General features: G+C 44.7%; 1 protein-coding gene across 1 annotated transcript in view; it reads left to right on the forward strand.

Annotated features, from left to right (window-relative positions):
• Nucleotides 1–23,124, forward strand: part of Kif6 (kinesin family member 6) — a 291,689-nt gene that overhangs the window by 133,065 nt on the left and 135,500 nt on the right. The window contains exons 11-13 of the mRNA XM_021149143.2: nucleotides 4,419–4,524; nucleotides 5,730–5,865; nucleotides 8,467–8,682. Coding sequence (XP_021004802.1) covers nucleotides 4,419–4,524; nucleotides 5,730–5,865; nucleotides 8,467–8,682 — 458 coding nt within the window. The remainder of the gene's footprint in view (nucleotides 1–4,418; nucleotides 4,525–5,729; nucleotides 5,866–8,466; nucleotides 8,683–23,124) is intronic.

Here is a 23,124-nt window from a genome sequence, read left to right on the forward strand (position 1 = left end):
GGGAGGGAGGGAGGGAGGGAAGGAAGGAAGGAAGGAAGGAGAAAAAGAGTTTAAAAAAATTTAAAAAGTTGCCAGGAAAGGAGGGGCAAGCACATGGGCTCTGCTGTAGGCATGCTGCAGCCCTTCCTTCTGATTCTGACCACAGAAGAGGAACTGAGGCCAGAACTGTAGTTGTGCCAGAGTTGTGATGTAAGGAAACCTGTGAAAGGCTGTGGCCCTCAAGCTGTGTAGGTATGAAGGTATGGGGATCCCAGACACACCCCAGGTCAGAGTGTGGGTATCCCAGTCACATGGTGAGAGCTGGCATATCAAGGAGATCCACTCTACCTTTGCTCTGAACCAGGCTTGTAAGTGTAGTCATGGCCTCCAGGAATCTGCAAAAACACAGAGGAGGACCTCTACCAGCAGCTATGACTGCACTCATGTTTGTCCTATGGGGTCAATTGGAGAAAATCTCTTAGAGGAATTTCAGAAACCTATGGGTTCCATCTAAATGGAGGCACTTCACTGAGATTCAAGGGCTGGAGCCAGTGAATTGCTCTCATCACGGCTGCTGTCCAGCAGAGCAGAAAGCTTCAGTGGCCAGGTACACAGAGCAGCCAGGACCGGGAGTGGGGTGGCCATCTGGAGACTAGGGTATGAGGCTTGCTGAGGCTGGACCAGAGCAGGTGAGGGTAAAGGTTGAGGGACAGAAACAGCAGATAATGGCAGCTACCTGTAATCACTCTTCTTCATCGGCAGCATCTCACTGAAACTGCTTACATTCTACAGGGAAGCTAGCAGTTCCTCATCCACAGAGAACTTCGAGATGGACACCTGTAGGCTAGGAACCCAACAGGACCTGGATGGCCAAGAGATCATCCCGAGCCAAGCATCTGCAGAAGGCATGAGCCAAATAACCTACTGCTCACAACATAGACTGATCCAGTTCTTCCCTCCATACCCACATGTCACCAGCCACCATCAAGAGAAGTCTCACCTGAGGCTTAGTCTCCTGGACCTGAAGCCAGGCTTTCTAAAAGATGCTATCCTCGGGGTTTTCTCCTTCCACTTAGCCCACTGATACCCGTATCAATTTGTTCTTTTGTGTACCCAGCTAGAATATCAACCACTAATTTTAGGTCAGACACACTGACCTCGGCCTTCCACACAAGAGATGGGAACTTGGTAGTGAGAAATCCTTGGGACTGCTCTGCAGCTCTAGAGAGCCCAGAGACAGTGATGTCCCCAGCTGTGTCTCCACCAGCATGAGATCTGCATGCAGCAGCTTCCAGGCCTCCCAGTCAGCTATTTGGATCTCTTTTCCCTGTGTCCTAAATGCTAAGCATCTCTAGGTTTGCTGAAGGGATATTGTTTGAACACAGCAAGGTGAACACACCTTTAAAGAAACTGGCACCATGAGAACCCAAAATCACAATCAGCAAGGTTGAGTCACAGACCTCTCAAGAGCCTTCATCGGTTGTGTTTTAACTTTGCTGGAGGAAGTGCTTCACTGGGTTTTGAGGGTCTCTAAGTGGACTTCACCTCCTATACTCTCTCTCTCCCTCTCCCTCCCCCTCCCCCTCCTACTCCCCCTCTCCCTCTCCTTCTCCCCTCTTCTCCTTCCTGTATGTATGTACAGTGTGTTCTGTAGCTACCAGGCTACCAGCCAGCAGCAGGCCTTAGATTCTTGTTTCCATTCTTTTCCCCTCATGATGTGCTGGACCCTCCTTAAACCATGAGTCAAAACAAACATTTCCTCCCCGACTTGCATTTCCTCAGGGTATCTTGTCATAGCAATAACTCATAGTAACGACCATGAGTCATCAATACAATTCTCTGTGGACTTGGCAGTTTGTAGGCGTGTTCAACAACAACAAAAGTCAATTCATAAATGGGGTGATGGTTAGGGCTGTCAAATTGACAGACTAAAGCTCCCAGGGAGAGAGGCCTCTGAGTGTGCCTGAGTGGGGAGAGGCAGGAACCACCTTGACTATGTTAGTTGATGTGGGAAGGACCATCTAAATTGTAGGTAGGACCATTTCCTGTGCAGGATTTCTTGATAATCCAAAATGGAGGTGTGGAGCTGAGCAGCAGCAGACTCAGCTCTTTCCATTTCCATAAGATGGATGCAGTGTGGCTTCATGCTCCCACTGTCCTGACTCTGACCCTCCCTCCATGATGAGCTGAGCCTTGAACTGTAAACTAAAGCCCTTTCTCCCTTAAGTTGTTTTTGTCAGAGTATTTTGTCACAGCAACAAAAATTATAAACTAAGATAAAATGTGAAAGTCGCACCTGAAGGCAGCCTTAACAGTCACTACTTAGTTAATGGCAAGTGAGATGGCTCATACCTGTCCTCTCAGAAGGCTGAGACAGGAGGATTGTCTTGAGTTTGAGGTCACATATGAAGCCATCCTGGGTTATGGTAGAAGAGTCTGTTTCAGGAAAACAAAATAAAATCAGAAAATAGAACAACGCTACAAATCATCTCACATTTGAAAGTGTCGGGCATCTGTGTCAAAGGCTTGCAGGAAGACATGGAAACAAAACCCAAGTCTGCTCTGAAACAGAAAGTATCATATGCTGCGTGGGGCCGACGATAACAACGGTGGGAGGGAAGTGTGGGCCATGGGAAAGAAATTGAAAGTATGCAGACATTTTCATCTTGTTAGGAAGATATGGAAGGACTGCTCTGGGGCCTGGCAGCTTAGACACTGACCAAGATCCTTCTGCCTTCTGCTTTCCTTGGTTAGGGTCAACAAGAGGGAGTGGAACCCATGAAATGAATCCATCTACTATCCTATATATTTGCACTGAGCATCTAATATTGGCAGTGGGACAAAAAGCACCAAGAATTATCTCATCATTCCTTATCATGTGTGTGTGTGTATGTGTGTGTTCATATGCATGCACATGTGTGGGACTGTGTGTACACACATGCCCAAGTATGAATTTAGAGGTCAGAAGTCCATGTTTGTTGTCTTCCTCTATCACGTCCCACCTTATATTTTGATACGGGGATCTCTCAGTGAACCTGGAGCTTGCCAGTTGAGCTGGACTAACTGGTACAGGTATCCTTCTTTTTCACTTACCCTGAGCTGGGATTGACAGGCAGGCACCCTCATTGCTGACTTTTTACTCGGGTGCTGGAGTTCTGAATGCAGGCTTCTTGATTTCACCGTGAACACCCTACTGACTGAGACACCTTTCCAGACCTGTTGTCATTCTTACGAAGTACGGTGTGTTGGAGAGCAGGATAGTCAGGTACATTCACAGATTCTAGAATGCTACGGGGACAGGAGATACTGCAAATGACATTGACAGCATGGGATACAGTGGTTGGCTGTTCCTCCCCAGAGGGAGGTCTTTTTTAAAGTGTGTGTGTGTGTGTGTGTGTGTGTGTGTGTGTGTGTGTGTGTGTGTCTGTAAGAATAGGAAGAACCTGAAAAGTATTGAAAGTAGAGAGAAGAAAGTCTGTCCGGAATAGTGATGAGGATGTCAAGGGACACAAGGAAGAGAGGATAGCCTTGAGAAGAAGGGAGTGTGTTATTAAATTACGGCTGAAAGTGTGGAGAGAGCCTGGTTGCTCAGGCAGGGCCATCGCCAGGATGGACAGAGTGCACAGGTCCATGGCAGCAGCTTGGGTTTTGTTTCCATGTCTTCCTGCAAGCCTTTTACACAGATGCCTGACACTGTCAGAGAGCACCTCACTCGTCCACAGGGGAAGTTCAGAGGCAGACCTGGGGGATCATGGGGAGATTGAGACGAGCCACTGTGGAGATCAAATGGCAATGTGGAACACTGCCAGGGGCCCACTGAGGCTGAGTACCATGCACTTTTGATGACACTAATGAAGGAATTATTTACTCTATTACTTCCCCTAATGATGTGGAAGCTTAGCACAGAGGCAAAGAGGTTCAGTGTGGCTGGGGTGGCAAGCATACAGAAATCTAAGGACTTAACTTAAAAAAAGAATTTAATTGCATGTATCTGCATGTGCACATACACAAGCATGAATGTGGCCATGCATGTAGTGCTCTTGGAGGCCAGAAGAGAGGTTTGGAACCCCTGAAGCTGAGCTACAGGTGGTTGTGAGCCACTAAACATCGGTACTGGGAACCCAACTCAGATCCTCTGTAAGAACAGTGAATGCTCTTAACCACTGAGCCATCTCTCCAGCCCCTCGGATGGCTTTTATATGGAGACTCGCATGTGATCACTCACTGGAAATTAACCAAGTAATTAGATGATTACAGATTTTCCTTTATCTATATGCTTCACCCCCTTCCCATTCACAGTCAGATCAAGTAATGAATTCTAAGAAAATATGGGCCCCATAGTCTCTACTCCAGATATTCTGCACGCAAGTCAGGCCATCAGGTTTCCTACGGTTCCTAGCTCATTCTTGCTTCTCATGCATTATGTATTTTTTTTTTAGGTTGGAAAAACTAATAGCATCCTATTTGGAAGACCAAGATCCAGAGAGTCGACTGGAAGTTGGCGCTGATATGCGTAAAATCCATCACTGTTTTCATCATTTTAAGGTAAATTTCAATGTTTCCTCTGGTCTCAGCCATATCCTGCCATGCTCCAACTGCAATAAAAACTCTTCCTGTTGACCAACTCTTGAAGAGCCAAGACCCAGCTTCACACATGCAGAAAACAGCCCGAGCATCCAACCACGCTGTGACAATCACTGAGCAGCTGCAGGAATTAGATCTAACTTTTCCACAAATAAACTCTGGCCATGGACTTCTAAGTCCTTTGCCAGGAATCTTTGCCTTGTGCCCAGAATATGTCTGTGCTGAAACACAGGAACACACACACACACATACATACACACACACAAACACGAACATGCAAATGTGTGCATATACATTTTCAGACAGTATCAAGATGATCATGCCTAGTTTCCCCCCTCCCCCCAGCACTTTAATTTATCTGAGTAATTTATTAATTTTCCTCAGTCTCTGAAGCTTAGCTTCTGTGGAGTATAAGGGAGGTGGGAATAAAATTAGTATTCACTTGTGATTTTGCACACTTTGTGAAGACCCTGTGCAATGATGAAGCCTTTAACCCTTCTCTATGGAGATGTGAACAAATCTCTGTTTAACTCAGATAAGACAGCAATGAACCAAAGAAACAATATCAACCAAGTCTATTTGAGTGAATCAAAGAATTTGTTGGGGTTCCAGAGCATTGGTGACTCCAAGGCACTTGCATTTTAAAAGGTTCCACCCCAGCATGAGTGAAATAGTGACACAGAAAACCTACCTAGGCAAAGCTCCCTGCACACTGTATAGGTCACCCTGCAAGCATCTTCTCCCTTTCACTGATTGTTTCCTGCTTGGTAACCTTGGAGGAAGAATCTTGTGAACCTTGTAAGTTTCAGGAACTTCCTGAGCCTTGGAAGTTTTATTTGCTACTGGCTTTGGCTTCCTGAGTCATAGCGCCCCCTCCTTTACTCTGGGGGAGGGGATACTTCAATTTTGAGTAAATACCTTTACAACAAGATGGGGGAGAAGTCTATAGGAGATACTATTGAAAGAGGAATTGACCAGTTTTGAGGAGAGAGAAGCTAAGGGAGAGGGGGATGGGATAGGTGGGAAGGAGGAGGAAAGGATAACCAGCAAACCCAGTGACTGCCTGAAAGACAAGGATAAGGGCAGAGCACATGCCCAGTGTGTACTAGGAACGGCAGAAAAATTAGAATATGGTGTGATTGTTAAGTTCTTATCTTAACTTGCAGAAGCTGTTGAACGACAAGAAGACCCTAGAGAATACTGTCTCCTCTGAAAGCACACGGCAAGCATGCCAAGAGCCATTGCGAGATGAAGAATATACAAAGCTCCTAGGTCTTCTCAAGCAGAGGGACAATGAGATCAGTATCCTTTCTAGGGGGAGATAAGTGACCCTCACTCTCCTGGTTTGGAATCTGCAGGTTCCCTCCCTCCTCCATGCTGCCTCCTATCCTGGTATCCCAGCCTTTCCACCCCAGCAAAGTAGGAGCTTGTTTTTTATAAGTTTACATGTGTGTGTGTGTGTGTGTGTGTGTGTGTGTGTGTGTGTGTGTTCACATGTGTGGAGGTCAGTTTTCTCCTTCCACTACATGGAACCTGGGAATCCAACTGAGGGCATCAAGCTCGGTTGCAAGAATCTTTTCCAGATGAGCCATCTCTCAAGCCCTGACACAGTTATCCTCACAAAGGACATTTCAGACCTTGGGATAGTACCATCCCTTAACACTAAATCTTTTGAAAGTATCTTTTGGTTGCTCTGTGATGGGCTTTGGGTTTTGAGACCAGAACCAGTAAGCTAGCTGGTTATCTTTAGCCGGCTGACCAGATGCCATGCTTGACCACACAGTCTCATCATGGCCCAGATTTTGTGGCTGCTGTGTGGGGGAAACTCAGAAGATGACTGAGAAAAGATGGCGTATAGTATTTAGTTTATGAAAAGCGGCGAGGTTGGCTTAGATGTAACTTTTTATTTAAAAGCCAGATCTCCTGCCCTGAGTCCCAAGTACAGATGTTTCCAAATTAGGCAGTGAGCTGAGTTTTGGGTGTTGGAGATAGAATTCTTCTTGGCTCCCAGAGGAAGCATCTTCTCAGGGTGCTGAAGGCCATGGCTGCTGGTGGATGTAGACGATGCCTCCCGCTGCAGACAGAAGGGATTGCTACTGAAAAGTCCCAGTGGGACTGCTTGGACCTCAGGCCTTTGGGGCATTTCCTCAGCATTGCTCCTCGTTTTTACCTTTCAATCTTCTTGTAAAAGACTGGACACTTTCATGACACTTACAGCCTTTAAACCCCCATAGGGAATGAGACTGCCAAAATTTTATAAATGTATATTAGTCATTAAAAAAAAACTTTACAAAGACACTTTCAGTGAAGCTGATGTGCAAATGACACAGGAGTTGGGGAAGTGGCTCAGCAGTTTAAAGTGCATACTGATCTTGCAGGAGCTGGAGACACAGGCCTGGGTTCCGTCTCCAACATGGGGCTGGGGACACATGAGCAAATATATCATGCTATATGTTCATGTTTGTACATCTGCTAAGAATGTGCACAGAGACTAGAAAAGGGTCCCTGCTCTTCCAGGGAGCTATGTTTATCTCTCAGCAGTCACGCCCCAGCACCCACATGGGGTGATGGACAATCTCCTGTCTCTAACTCTAGGGGATCGGATTCCCTCTCCTGACTTTGCAGAACCAGCACAGACACAGGCACACACAGACACACAGACACTCACACAAAAACAGAGAGAGAGAGGTAGACAGAGAGACAGAGACAGAGACAGAGAGAGGTGGGTGGGAGAAGCTTACAAGGTTAAAAGCCAACGCAAGCAGAGTTGAAGAACTGCCTCATTAGCTTCAGCCTCTAATTTTAGTTGAGTCTTAGCAGACCCCATGTCAAAATCAAGTCAGTTTTAGCCCACTTTATTATTCAGCCAGTAACGGTAAGTCCAACTGCAAATTACACCCCCACGCACGCCCTTGTCTCCAAGTGCCGCCCACAGTGTTGTCACCCCTGCGTTCCTTCCTTTTTTCCTACCCCATCCATCTCCAGGGATGGCCTCAACCCTGGCCCTCGCCCCAGTCTGTGTTCTGCTTCTTTTCTTGGCTTTGATCCTAGACTGGGATCTTCCCACTAAACACTCCTACCAACCTCTCAATACTTGCCACGGCTTATGAGCATCTATGCATTGAAGAAAAATGAAATGAGATGTGACAGAGAGGAACCAGTCCAGGCTGGCTTGCATGTGCTTATCGAAAAGTGAGGCGTGTGTGTGTGTGTGTGTGTGTGTGTGTGTGTGTGTATTCTGATATTGAGTATCTTCCTCAATCACTCTCTGTGTTATACTTTAAGAGAGTCTCTCACTAGAGCCTGGAGATTGTGGATTTGACCGCTCACACTAGCCAGAAGGCTCCGGGTATTGTCCTTGTGCCACCTCCCAGAACTGTTGGCAAGAAGTTTCACCCTCTCCGCCCAGCCTTTTGCATGGATGCTGAAAAGAAGACAGCATCTTACATAGACCAGTCATTAAGTTGACAAGGATGGTCTTGAATTTCTGGTCCTCCTCCTACCTGGAGAGTGTTGGGATTATAGGCATGAACTACACTGTCCAGCTCCGAGTGGTCCTGGGATGAACTCCGGGCATCATGTGTGCTGGGTGAGCACTCTGCCAACACAGATGCATGGCCAGGCTCACATTTTTCCTTTTCCATACCAATGTTAGTCGTCATTTTAAAGGTCTTTCAGTTTGATAGCTTTCATAGCACTGTGTTGCACTGAATGGCTGATTCCCTCCTAAGCTGCAGACACCTGCACATGCAAATTCATGGGGTCACTGTGTTCCTGTGGCCAGGCTGCACCAAAGGGCACTAGTCACAATTATTTGGTTGTAGGACAGTATTTGCTTTAGGAATTTTTGTCTAATTATGATCATCTCACAGGAGCCACTAAATCCTTAAATCAGATATTTAGATATCCTGGTCAATATGTTAAAAAAGGAAAAGAAGAAAACTCAGGATGCCCTCCAGAATTCAAGCCTAGAGAAAAGCGATACCAGGCCACCTCAGAACTCACCCTTCATCGCTGGGAGCCCAGCGGTTCCAAGGACCCCATTCTCCTCAGCCCTGAGCCACGCCCAGGACCTCAGCATCTGCAAGCACAGATCCAGCTTGCTCCACAAAAAAACAGGTGGGATGACAACATTTCCAGTACTGCTCATTATCCGTGATGGGTTTCCACATCACACCTGTCGTCTGAACTGTGCAAAGATGAAGGTTCTGATGATGTGTTTGTTAGAATGTTTTTTTTTTTTCAAGTGAAGTATTTGTTTTCCAACTTCAGAAGTGAGTTAGGAAGAATGGAGTCTATGGTGGCAGCACTGGATGTGGCGTGAGATGGGTCTGGGCACAAGTGCAGACGTTAGCTTCAGAGGAGGGGAAGGAACCCCTTTCTGTGACAGGAAAGCAAGAACGAGGTCCATGTTGTGGCACCAATGTGGAGATGTTGTCAATGCCCAACTCAGCTGTCCACAGCCAAATAACTTAAACACATCAATACTGCTTTTATCAAAGGCTGATTTTCTTTTCTTTTTTTTTTTTTTAAAAGCAAATTTATGAGGTTATAGGATTTCCCAGGGTTGGACTCATCTCTGCATTTTCCTTTTCTAACTGTCAATAGAGATGTTGGTAAGGCTTCTAAGGAGCTCATTAGAAGCCCAGTCTCCTTTGTGTGCATTAACCATTTGTAGACCAGCATGTTGTAGAGTCACGTGACTGACCCTGGCCTAGACCCTGAGGACTATGAAGGATGGGACAGAGGAATGGAGAGCGCCCCCTGTTGGCCATGTAAGATAGCATTTCCTGTGCACAAATTTGCTTAGAAACTTTCTAAGGCATTTAGCCTGGGAGAAGTTTACAAGTCTGGTGTCAGGCCTGTTCATTTTATTTGTCAACTTGTCACAATCCAGAATGACCTGGGAAGAAGTCTTCCATTGAAGAACTGTCTAGACTGGGTTAGCCTCTACTCTAGGCCTATATTCCTACAGGCCCTATAGGAATGTCCATAAGGGCTTGTCTTGATTTCTTTGACATGGTTTCGAGAACATGCTCCCTCAGGAATACAGAGATGTGTTGTGAGAATGAACATGGCCTTGAGCATGTAGAGCATCACTCGTGGTCTGCGCCCTGGGCTATGTAAGAGTGAAGGACCCTAGCAGAGTAAGCAAGCGAGGGTATCAGCATGTCTTCTCTCCTCCTGACTGTGGGTGTGAAGCTTAAAGTTCACACCTTAACTTCCCCCGCAGCACCAGTCTAGAATTGTGAACCAAGTAAACGCTGCCCTCCCCCTCGTGCTTTTGGTCAGGCTTTTCTGTCACAGTGGAAATGAAAGCAGCATAGGCCTTCTCTAAGCAGCAGACTTCGGTTATGAAAAACATCATGAAGTAACACGGAGACAGAGTATGTGAAATCTCACCCCTGCATCTTTAAATTCCACATCATCTTGTCTCCGTTCTTCCACAGCCCAGCAGCATGGGTTCCATGTTCTAGGGAAACAACAGTGTGTTTGTACAAGTGAGGATGACTGATCCCTCTCTGGCACTGATTGCACACAGCCTTGCTACATTCTGTGACATTCACTCTATTGGTTGGAATCAAACGGGCAGGATGTGGACTGCTGAGTCCTTTGGTTGACCCGTCCATTCTGAATGTATTTGTGGTGCATATACTCTAAGAAGTCACTACATTCAATATCTTTATTATGTGTATATGTGTTTATAGGTGTGGACATATGTCATAGCCTGCATGTGGGGGTCAGAGAACAACTTTTGAGAGTCCGGAGTCTCCCTTGGCACCATGCAGCTGCTGGGATTAAACTAGGCTGTCTTGCGGGCACTTTCAAGTTACTAGACTAAATTCTTGCCTTGAATTAACTCATTTAATCCTTATCCTGTGGGGTAGGTTTTCATTTTGCCCCAAGTTAAAGATGCATAAACAAACACAGTCTTTGACCTAGACCCCCTCTCTCCAAATGTCACTCGCCGTAGGGAATTCTCTGGCTTACCTTGCCTGGCCGGATCATGAAACCTTCCCTGAAAAAGAGATTCTGTCCTCTATCCAGTGGGAAGGGAAGCCACAGAGAGGCCGAGATGAGCATAGGCGTGCGCTGCCCAGCCATCTTACCCAACCCATTGTATCAGATCATTTCTTTGTGCCAGTCACATTTCTATAAAGCTATCCTCAGACCTATACATTAAAGGATTTTCTCTAGGTCTTTGGGTCTAGGCCTTCCTCCTGAAGACTCCTTGACCAGACACAAGTTGACTTTAAAAACAATCTGTTGCACTTCTCCTATTCCAGTCTATGTTTTGTTATAGGAGAGACATTGGTAGCCCATATGACAGATGAGGAAAGGTGTCTTCCCTCCTACCCCACACCAGCCAAACTAAAGGTGATTTTCAGTACCTGTGGGGGAACACCATGGCTCATAACGAATCCAACTCTAGTTTCTGAACTGTCGTGTATATGAAAAAATGCACTCAGATTCATCAACCCAACCATAGCTCTGGGCTAGACTTTTCAAATGTCTACTTCTTTCTGCACCATCTCCCTCCTCAGAATCTCAGAATGATACACACACACACACACACACACACACACACACACACACACACACACAGAGCATCTCATGCTCCTCCCTCCTTCTATAATTACAGTACACTTTTCCAAGGTCTCGCCCCTCCCTTGATCTTGCCACTGAGATGGACCGCAGTCTTGTTTGGAAAACAAATTAAGTTTACTTGAATTGAACATGTCTGAAAAAAAAAAAAGAAAGAGAACAAGAGCAATTGTCTTCAAGCTCCGAGAACAAATGAGGCCAAAGCGGTGGAGAGGGGCCGCCCGTCTGAAAGTCCTTTGGAGTCCTCCTAACTGCCATTGGCTGGAGTTCCAGGAGAATTGTAAATGGGAGTCAGCCGACAAATGGCCTGATAATGATCTAACCATTTGGGGAAGGGTTTGAAGGGGAATGGACTTTATTGTCTGGCAAAGACTACAAATAGGAATGAAAATTGGGGAGGAATTAGAGTCGCAGAGCAAGCGCCATGGAATGGGATCCTTGATTATGTTTAAGATCCTGGGAGCCGATTAGAGATGTTCAGGGCCGCAGAGGCTTATGTGTGGAAAGCTTATGTGAGCATATTCGAATACATCAGTAAGTTTGCTGTTTTGGAAGTTTTTCTGCCTTAGGAAGGTGTTTTTGTTTCTTTTAACCGTGCCAGGGCTCGTTCTAATGCAGATTAGCTCACACTGCCGGGGCTCCGAGAAAGTGTGGTCAAAGTGTGCCCCTTTCCTCCACTCTCTTCCACTCACCTCTGATGGAATGCCGAGCCTGAGCACCTTTGAATTAGAAAGTGGGGCTGGATTTACAGTTCACCGGAGAATCCTGAAGTCATTGTCCAAGCAGCTGGCCAGGTGGAAGAGAGTCAAGGCTTTGGGGCTTTGAGTGGTTGATGTGGAGACTGAATGTCTATTGTGGTTTCCTCAGAGAGACCAGAGGGATTGTTCAGACTCGGCTGGAGGGTCACACTGTTCTTTCACGGGGCTAGGGATGTGGCTCTGTTGGTAGAGTGCTTTGCCTAGCAAACACAAGCCTGATTTCCATCTGCAGCACCTCATTAAACCAGCTGTTTAGTGTGGGGTGGGGTGGGGTGGGGGCTAGGGTAAAATGATGTCTCCGTACTTAAGAACTTATATTGCTCCTCCAGAGGACCCAGGTTCGATTCCTAACACCCACGTGGCAGTTCACAGCTCTGTAACTCTAACAGAAAGCCAGACACAGCAGCATGTGCCTCTTATCCCAGCACTGGTTGGGCAGAAGCAGGTAGATCCCAGGAGCTCACTGGCCAGCCAGCCTAGCTGAATGAGTGATCTCTAGGTTCAGCAATAAAATAAAATAAAATAAAATAAAATAAAATAAAATATAATAAAATTCCTGTCTCTGATAATAATACTGATGATAATGTTGATGATAACAGATGATGATGGTGATGGTGATGGTGATGATGACGACGACCATGTTGTGGAGGGGCTGGTGATATGACCCATAATTAAGAGCATGTGAGCATGCCGTATGCTTGCAGAGATCCTGGCTTTGTTTCACAGCACTCATATTGAAAAGCTCCAGGAGACACCAATGGGGACAAAATCCACCTTTATGCTTCCCAGAGAAAAGGTATCCTTGTAGAGCCCAGGACTTCCAGTCATTGATGACCCTGTCAGTTCCTGGGGAAAATGCATCTTTCAAACCCTTATTTGAAAGGCACGTAGATAAGGCAAGGAAACAAGAAGCCAGGAGGGAGAAAAGGCCACACACAGATGCTCAAGCGTGCAGATGGCAGATATCTGCTCTCAAGTCCGAGCACTCCCAGACTTTTATCTTGTAGTCTTTGTGAGCGCAATGAGGTCTTACCTCAGACTTCTGAAATGAGCAATGGTTTCTGTTTGGTTTGGTTTGGAAGCACAGTGACCTTTGTTGAGAAGGAATTTCTGATGTTTAGCTAGCTGCAGTGGACAGCATGAGCTCTTAGATGTTCTGTCCCAGCCTGCTTCTGTCACCTTGACACAAGCTAGAGTCATCTGGCAAAAAGAGCCTCAGCTGAGAAAACGCCACCAATCCAAGTGGCCTGTAGGCAGGTCTGTGGCACATTTTCTTGATCTATGATGAATGTTGGAGAGCCCAGCCCCACCATGGTGGGTTCTATAAGAAAGTCAGCCAAGCAAGCCACAGGGAACAAGCCAATAAACAGCATTCCTCCAAGGCCTCTGCTTCAGTTCAGTTCCTGCCTCCAGGTTCCTGTTCTGTCTGAGTTCCTGTTCTGACATCTCTCAGTGATGGACTGTGGTTAGGACATAGAAGTCAAGTAAAATATTTTCTCCTCAAGTTGTTTTTGGTCACAGTCTTTATCACAGCAATATAAAAACAAACTAAGGCAAACATTATCTGTCTCTATCTATGTCTATCCCTTTATATCTGTCTACCTACTTCTGTTCTACATTTATCTATCTATCTCTGTACCAATTGATCTTTTTTGGAATCACCATCTGTGAGTACCTGTGGTGTTTTGAGTCTAGTTGGAGCAATACATCAGTGGATAGAGCTGTCATTCCAGGGAGTGAAATTTCAAGGGAAACAGCTGGCATGGTTCCTCCAGAAAGTAGTCCAGGGCTAGGGAGATGGATTTTTTGATAAAGTGCTTGTCTTGTGAGCACAAGGATATAAAGAGAAGATATGTATTGTATGGATGTATTACCTGTCAATTAAAAAGCTTATGTCCTATGGCTTCGGCAGGAAATAGAAGGTGGGACATCTGGGGTGGGGGGAAGAATTCTGGTTTAGAGCCAGGCACAGGAAGATCTACCCAGGAAGATGTGAGGAGCAGGACACAGGACACATTGTACCTAAGCAAAGACAGGTCACCAGCCACATGACAAAATGACAAAATGTAGGTTAAAATAAATGGGTTATCTTAAGTTACAATTCTAGTCAGAGAAGAGCCTAGTTATATGGCCAAAGTATGTGTAAATATATTTTGAGTCTGAGTCTTATTTCTGGGAGCACGAGGCTGGGAGGAAGAACCTGACGTAACTACCACACAATGTTGGATGTCAATTTGTTGTAGTAATTTTTAATCTTTGTCAGGGCTTTCGACCTTGTCTTTGATCATTGAGTTCGTAGATAAAAGTTTTATATTTATACAAATATAAATATAGTTTTATTTTATAATTAATGCACTAGAGCTGGGAAGATATCTTCCCTCTAAGCTATTAGAATCTACTTCCCCCTCAATAACCCTGAGCTATAACTTGCCATATTCCATCAGGACAGCTCTTAACTCCAATTGGCCAGCCCTCATGGCCACATTTTCACGACTCACCTACACCATGGCCTCTTCTCCTCTCCACCCTTTACTCTCTGCATGGTCCTGCCTGGGAACTGAAAGCTCACCTACCTCTCTTCTGCCCAGCTATAGGCTGCCAGCATCTTTAGTCAACCAATAGTTTCAAATTAAGAAGAGTTTCAAATGATCTCCTCCCTGGGGGCAACCAGGAAGGGGGGGGTCGTATTTAGCATTATAATACATAGCCAAAGACCAAACCTAAGCACAAGGATCTGAATTCATTCCCCAGAACCCACATTAAAAAAAAAACGTTAAGTGTTATAGTGCCCACAGGAGGATCCATCAGCTATCTGAGGTCCTAACTTAGTTCCCTGCATAAGACCCAACGTTTATAAAAACATGTCTGCATTAAGCCAGTCATGCTGGTGCATGCCTTTAATACCAGCACTTGGGAATTCAGAGGCAGGTGGATCTCTGTGAGTTGTGGGCCAGCCTGGTCTACACATCGAGTTCCAGGCCAGACAAGCTATATAATGAGACTATCAAACATAAAACAAAACAAAACAAAACAAAACTCCACAAGCAAAACAACAAAAACCATCTCTCAGTTGCTCTGACATCACAAGCCAGAATCTATCACCCTCTCAGATGCTCTGACATCACAAGCCAGAATCTGTCACTCTTTTCTTGTGATAGCCATGTCTAGATGGCTTCCCTTGTAGCTGTGCTGCAGTTTACCACACAGATGCATGTGTGTGAGACAGGAATTGTGAGTGGAAACATCTGTCTGCACTCTGCACAGAGTGTGCAGGAAGGCCTCTGTTTCTGTCACACTGCCTTTGTGCTTTCTGGGTCCCCAGAGTCAACGACTGGAGCCTGATGAAGGTGTCGCTGACGCGTTGAATGGAGATGTCTCACACATTTGTAAGATTCATCAAATGAAAATAGAAACCATGCAGTTAAATCCGAACTCCTGATGAAGACGTGCTTTAAATTGCATGGGTCCCATGCAATATTGCAAGTAGCGAGATACACTTCTGCTGAAACAAACAAACAAACAAAAAACCATTGATTGTCTGAAATTCTAAATTAACCAGGAGTCTTAACTACCCCACCCCCATCCCCCAAAAAAGTCCTAATCCTGGCTCTGACCTTTGTAATATTGCTTTATTGCAGGAATTCACAAGCCATCTGTAATGGGCCACTGTGTGGGGCTCAGTGACAGTGTTTGTCTAGCATGCACAATGCTTTGAGTTCAATCCCTAGAACCAAATAAAAGGACCCGTTCTAGAGGAAAAATAGGGAAGTCTATGTAGTTGGATTAGTGTGCAAATCATTGAGGGTTTCTTTCGTGCGGATGACTGGAGTCAACCCTCCCATCATGTTAGCACTGAATGCTGCACCTTCTGATCTTCCTTCTTCCCTCCACTTCTTTCTGCCTCATCCCAATTCTCATTTCCTGAAACAGGAAAAAGCAGGCAGATTCCAGCACCGAACACTTTCAAAGTTTCTCCTTAAGTATTTTGGTGACTTCCCACAGACCACAGGCCACATTTGTTCTGTAGCATACTGGAAAAGTATGCAATGAACTGTTTGCTGTGGGGATGGACCACTGTGAAATACTTTCCTGTGTTCACCGATTTATGCAGATTCATAATTAGAGGACCAGCACCCAGTCTCTGCCAGGCCCAAAGGAACCGGTACCCAAACTGTCTACTACTAGTCTGACCATAGTACTGGCTAAATCTAAGTGTTGATGGGCTCCTTATCTTGTGAGTGTCTTCCTAGAACGAAGTCCTTTTATTATGCTTATTTTTGGAATTAAATCTAATGACTAAAGCTATTACTGATATTAGGATTGATAATGTAGTTCATTCTACTGGGAGTATCTCAGGTATCTGGAAACACTCCAAAGTTTCCAAAGCTGACAAGAGGAATCAAGCATTATTATCTGCATACTAGATTCCATGGAAATACCTGCTGTGCTAATGACCAAGCATGAAACTGGGATAGACAAGGGGTACTTAGGAACTTCCTGAGGCAGAAAGACCGAGGAGCTCTCAGAGCCAAGTTTCTGGGGGGGGGGGATGTCAAACGCCTTAGAGAAGTTAGCAGATTCAATAAAAGTATTGTCATTATACACACAGACACACACACACAGACACACACACACACACACAGTGTTTTGCCCATTTTCACTCCTAATAAAAGCCAATTCAAAGCTCTCTTGAGCCATTAGGGCATGAGGTTACTTTCTGTGTTTGTGCTATTGAGACATATATCTCTCTTCTTTAAGGGGTTTTCTATCTTTTTAAAGGATTTTTTTTAAATTCTGTGGGTTTGTGCATGCCTGTGTATGGATATGCACATGATACAAATGTCTGCAGAGGCCTCTGAATCCCCTGCGGCTGGAGCTACAGGCAGTTGTGAGTTACCCAATGTGGGTGCCGAAAATCAAACTCACTCCTGTCCAAGAGCGGTACGTGTAGAGCCATGTCTTCACTTCTGGGTGTTTCATTTCCACAAAAACTAAACACCTTTTGAACAAGGCTTAAATGATGCTTTGTGAGACTGGAGTGGCCTCACCAACACATTCAACCAACCAAGTGATAGATGGTGGCCATTTGAAGAAACACCCTTAACAATTTCCATCCCCCTTCATGGCCAGTTACCATGCAGTAACATAACAGTTGTGCAGTTTAAATATGTGTTACCCTTTTGTTCATGTGAGTTTGTATCAGTGATCACAAGGTAACCCCTAAGCAGTTCCCTCCATGAAGCTGTGCAAATATCAAGTCCTGTGTCTCTCACGGTAAAACTCCCGGCGAATTCTACAATTTTGATATAACCTGAGGAAGAGTAGATCTAACCATTAGCCCGCCGTGCTCAAGATAACATTGCAACTAAATCATTTCAATCACGGTCGTGCAAGAATACTACAGATGCATGCTCCACACAGCCCCTCCCATGCTGGCAGAGCACACGGGTGCATACCCGCTCTCCCAGTTCGCCTCATCTTTCTCCTGTAACCTGTCTTATTCCGTGCTTCCCAGAGTACAAAAGCATCCTGCTGCACATGTGATGCAGCATCATCAGAGAGATAGATTCCCTAGTGCATAGGTTAAATTCCAATCCATTCAACTCCTTTAAGTTCAGCAGCCTTTGGCTGTAAGCACCAACATTTCTTGTCTCCTGTGGTTCCACGTTGCCTCTGACCCACCAGTTCCACAACATACACGGAACCAGCATAGCTGTCAGACAGAGGAGATGACGGCAAAGTTAACACTTTATCTAATGCGATTCTTTGTGATTTCTTCACCCAGGCTGAGGATGGCTTTCTGATAACATCGTACAGGGCAGGAAATGTAATTTAGCACTCGACTGCTCTCTGAACTCACCGAGTTCTGTTAAACTTACTGTGTCAGCTCGGATAGACAGCAGACAGGCTCCTTTTCAATCTTTCTAAGCAGAAGTAAAATCCTAATTGATGACCGTATCCATTTCCTAGCTTCATTGTTCATTACCTCTCCCTGCTTTAATTACACATTCAGCATGAGGTAATCAATTCTTGCCATTAGCAAATGGAACCCGCAGGAGCTCATTTTCCCGGAGCTCATGGCTTCAATGCTCAATTTGCCATTTCTGCAGGATAGCTTTGTTTTACAAAAGATCGACACCAGGTCTGAGACCCTATTTTTCACCAAGCAGAAACAGGTGATCTTGCTGTTAATGCTGTGTGATGTGTTCAAGGAAAGAAATTCCCCTCAGCCTGCACAGTCCACAGGCAGCAGAAGTTTAAAATGTAAGGCAGGTGTGGTTGTTTAAATGAGAAGAGATTCCCCCCTTCCCCCATAGGCTCAGATATTCGAGCACGTGGTTGCCAATTGGTGAATTTGGAGATTTGGGGCATGCAGGCTTGCTGGAGCCTCGTCTGTCTGTCACGTGGGCTGAGTTCTGAGATTTCTTAACTCTCCCCTGCTGCCAGTTTGCCCTCTGTGCTTTATGCTTGTGGTTGAAGACGCAGGTTCTTAGCTCCCTGTTCTGTCCACCATGCCTGCCTGCCATAGCTCCTCACTAGAATGGAGCCATTTCTCTGAAACCATCAGCCCAAATAAAATAATAACTAAATACAAAAAGAATAAAAATAACACTATTAATAATGGTGTATTATATATGATAGAATATATTATCAATCATATGATACTATATAATAATTATTAATATTAATAATACTAATCATGTTAATTATTAATATTATATTATATTAATATATTGTTAATAGTATTATATTGTATTAATTATATTGTATTAATGATAATAATAATATTTCTTTCTATATAAGTTGTCTTGAACATGGTGTTTTTATTACAGCAACAGAAAACTAACCAATACCACAGTCACTGGATTCCTGTTGCAGCCACATCAGATTTTTCAGTGACACTCGCTGTTGCCCCCTCCTTCCCACATTTCCCCATCACTGCCCCAGCAAAAGCCTGCTGTAAAGCCAAGGCGCTCTGACCCTAATAGCCTTCTTCTTCCCTGAGTCTGGAATTGACTCCGTATTGTGCCTCACTTCTGTAATCGCAGCACCCGGGAACCTGAGGCAGTGGTGTTACCACAGGTTGGAGGTTAGACAGGGCTACAAAGTGAGTTTCAGACCAGCCTGGGCCACATTCCGAGAACCTGTCTCCAAGTTCACAAAAGGAAACAAAAAAGAACTGAAGTGTAGGCAAACCATTATGCAGCTCAGGTGTTTCCTCTGGTCCGGATATGAGGGTGGTGTGGGATCCACAGGACAGTGCATTCTATAGTCACCTGACAGGAGGGAGTGCCATTTGGTGTGAAGACAGGGACAATGTGGGGGTGGGGGAAGGAGGGGAAAAGAAGTAGGAAGAGGAGGAGGAGGCATCTTACCCAGGAATGCTGCTACCCTCACCTTCCTGAGGAGACTCCCAAGGTGCTCCACTATGCCCAGTCCACATCCAGCATTTACTGATGGGGTTCAAGGAGCCAGGAAAGAGCAGGAAGCAAGCACAGTTAGCTGTCCTCCAGGAAATGAGTCTGAAAGGAGTATACGCATGAGAAAGCTGGACCCTAGGCTTGCCATCCGCAGCCCGTCCAGTATTACAGGAATTTGCTGTCTATGTGGTGACTGCCTATAATTAGCAAAAAGAATGTCACCGGAAGGGCCATCTTTCATTTGGCAAGTGATGCTTGCAACATTTGCCTTTTAAAAATCAAAAACAGTACAAGTAGCAGTTTCCTGAAATTTTCCCTTAATCTTCCAGTTTATTACCTTATTTTTAACTACTATTCTTAAAATCATATTTTTATGAATTGGTACATAAATGTATAAATACATGTTATTATACATAAATAATCAGTATACATCTAGTTATTAATTTTGCATTAGTATATTTATAACTATATAGTTTTATTCATGTGACTATACATAAAAATTTAAATAATATAAATATCAAGTAATATTAATATTTATAATTATAATGTATTTTGTAAGTAATCAACAATTGAGCCTACCAGTTATATATTACTTGAAAATATGTAAATTTGGTATATATATGTATCATTTGTATATATATATGTGTGTGTATATATACATGTATATACATATATAATTTTGTACATATATTTATCATCTGTATATATAAAAACCTATGCTGTAGGCTGGAAAGATGACTTAACGGTTAAAAACATCTTCCAGATGTTCTGAGTTCAATTCCCAGCAACCACAGAGTGACTCATAACCATTTTAATTGTGATTTGATGGTCTCTTCTGGTGCGTCTGAAGACAGTTACAGTGTACTCATTAAAAAAAAAAAAAAAGACCAAACAAACAAGCAAAAAACTTCTCTATGCTATAAGGCTGATGAGACCACAGCTCATGGCCCTGGATCTCTGCTATGCCTTGTGTGCAGTTCTAACCATCCAGCCAGTACCATAGTCCATGGCCTTGGATCTCAGTCCTCTCTGTTCCTACTGCCCAGCCTTGTACTCTGCTCATTGTTGGTAGTGAGCATGTGCAGTAGACTTGACTAAAAGCATGTGATTGGCTCTTCCCACAGTCCCCCTGGGTCCTGTTCTCTGTAAAGATGGGTGACAATTCAGTTTTCTGAGGGCTTAGTAGCTCTTGTTTTCAATTCGTATTTCCTTTTCCCATTTTTCTCTTTGTCTTTCCTTTGGTGGGCCGGCCCCTGAGACCACCATAGGGCTTGAATGTACAACTATTTTTTATATCTAAAAGGGGAAGTCCCACTTTCAGAAAGGGTGCCAGACAATATCCCTTCAGTAACTTGATTTTAAAACAAGTTTTCTTTTATATTCAGTTAGCACCCAACACCCTAGCATCTCCTCTTCCTCCATAATTTTGCTTGAATACATTTACTAGAGTGACCTGGTGCTGCCCCCTTTAAATAGAGAGAGTTTTACTGAATGCATTCATTTGCAAATTGTCTATAGCTATTTTTACAACTCTAGAAATAGGTAGGGTAGATACAACAGACATTACTTGGCACACAAGAGAAAACCCTATGTTCTTCTAGGTTCTTTACAACTATTTTTTTAAAGTGGGTTATAGAAGAAACTTTAAAGCAGGTGAGACTTGTCTGAGCCATCTGGCCTCCTCTTTACTGTTACAGCCTCAGTTGTTGGAGAATGTCTTGTCTTATCTCTTCTTTTCCTTCTAATTGACAAGAGTTCTCCATCTCTCCCTCAACCTCTAAGGGCAAAGAATCTCTGACCGGGTGGGTGCTCTGGAGGGAGGAACCAGAGGCTAGCCTTAGTAAGCAGTAGGCAAGGCTCATCGGTGAGAGCCTTTGCAGAGGAGTCTGCAAATGGAGGCTGACAAGATCTTCAAATGGAGGAAGAGAAGGCTCTTGAGCCTGTAATGACTAGCAGGTCTCAAAGGCAGGTCGCAGCTCTGCCAGGCACTGGTAAACATGGGCTAAACTACTGAACAGTTAACAGACTGGATTCCTGTTAGCACCTCACAAGGCTCTTGCATGTCCTTGATAATATAGGCTTCTTCCCCCGCCTTCCACCTTCTTGGTTTATGGAGTAGAAACTGTCTTTAAAGACTAGAGCTAGGGATATGCTTATTGGCAAACACGGTTGACTTTCTGGCGATAGATGGCTTACCAACTGTTTCTTAGATGGCCACTTACAGAAATGTGAAGAGGCGTGGGTTGGGGAGCGGGCTGTATAGTGAGGGGGAGCTGGAGCTGGGATCTATACAAAGAACATTATGGGAAAGTTGGTGAGCTTGCCTACCTGATAGCAGGGAGAGGAGCATGAGAGCCCTTGACCAATCCAAAGTGACTGTCACTAAGGGCGACATATCTCACTTTCAAAGGTCTGAAATGAGCTAGGGTTCCTAGCAGCTTGGGATTAGTGATTAAGAGTCCTGAACACTGAACCAGTATTGACTGATGGTAAATGTACTCAATCACCAGTCCCCACCCCCCTCTCCTCTCTGCACACAGACCATCTACCCTGGATGCTGGGAAGTTAAAAATGAGGTCTTCAAGTTCAGGCCAGCTGCTGTCAGAAGCCTGCCATTCCCGGGGTAGTCCTCAGCCTCAGCTAATGACAACAGACTTTTACAGCATTGACAGCTAGACCAAACGTGTGGCCGACAGACCTGCTTTTCTTGGAAGTAAAGAGCCTTTGAGTGGGAGGGTGGGTAGGTAGCAGGGTGACTCTAATTCAGCATGCTCGCCGGGCAGCCCCAGGTGTTTATGTTGGACCAAGGCCTGTGGCTGGCACTTAGGAGGACTGGTGCCTGTCATTAAGAAACGTACAGAAATTGCAACAGAGAGGTGATACAGAATGGAAAGTTTTCCATTTTTAGTGCAGCCCTTCCGGAGGAGCCAGAAGCACCACTGCATAAGGAGCCAAGTCACCTACAGTTATAAAAACACACTGTCAGAATCTTGATTTTGTGACTACAGCAATTCATCTATCACAGTGTCCGTCTTGTAAGGCTGGTATAAGTGTCAGAGACTTTTTTCAGTAGTTTAAATCAAAGTTCTTAATTAGCACTAGAAGTCAAAACAGAATCCATACGCTTGCTAATTTTCTGAGGCATCTCAAAACTTTACAGATAAGTTTTTGAAGCAAAAGCAAACCAGATCTGTACTGACGCAGGCCTTGGCTCATGTGAGGTGTATAACCAACTTAGTACATGCACAGTTATCATTCTGAGTTTCGAAATGAAAGGGTTAATAGTTAAGTGACTCCTTGTTGGCATTAGACACTAAACTCAGTGGGGCAACTTCTCCATAAAGATTACCTCCCAAAAATGGATTAATATCTTCCATCACCATTTTCTAACTTGAAATTTTCTCTTAACTTTACTTCTCAGGGGGTCTAGACCCTGTCGTGCCCAGGAAGAATGGGAAGTGATTTAGCTCCTCCCGGGGTTCTGCAAGTCTCAAGTGTGTGTTAATAGAATGTGGTGAGCCTGTAAGAAAAAGAAATGATGAGATTTTTGGAAACATGAGTGGATCTGGGAAGTATTATATTAAGTGAGGTGACCCACTCTCTAGAAGTGAAATGTGTTCTCGTGCTGGAAGTACAGGTGTTAACTTTTAATGGTTGTGTGTGTAATGAAGGTGTGAGAGTGGGCATTGACTATGAAGCCAGACAAGGGAGCATGAAGGGAGAACAAGAAGTGGTGAGAAAGGGGAGCAGGCAAAAGGACACGTGACAGGAAGTAG

The sequence above is a fragment of the Mus caroli genome, chromosome 17, assembly GCF_900094665.2.
Source record: "Mus caroli chromosome 17, CAROLI_EIJ_v1.1, whole genome shotgun sequence".
Lineage (NCBI taxonomy): Eukaryota > Metazoa > Chordata > Mammalia > Rodentia > Muridae > Mus > Mus caroli.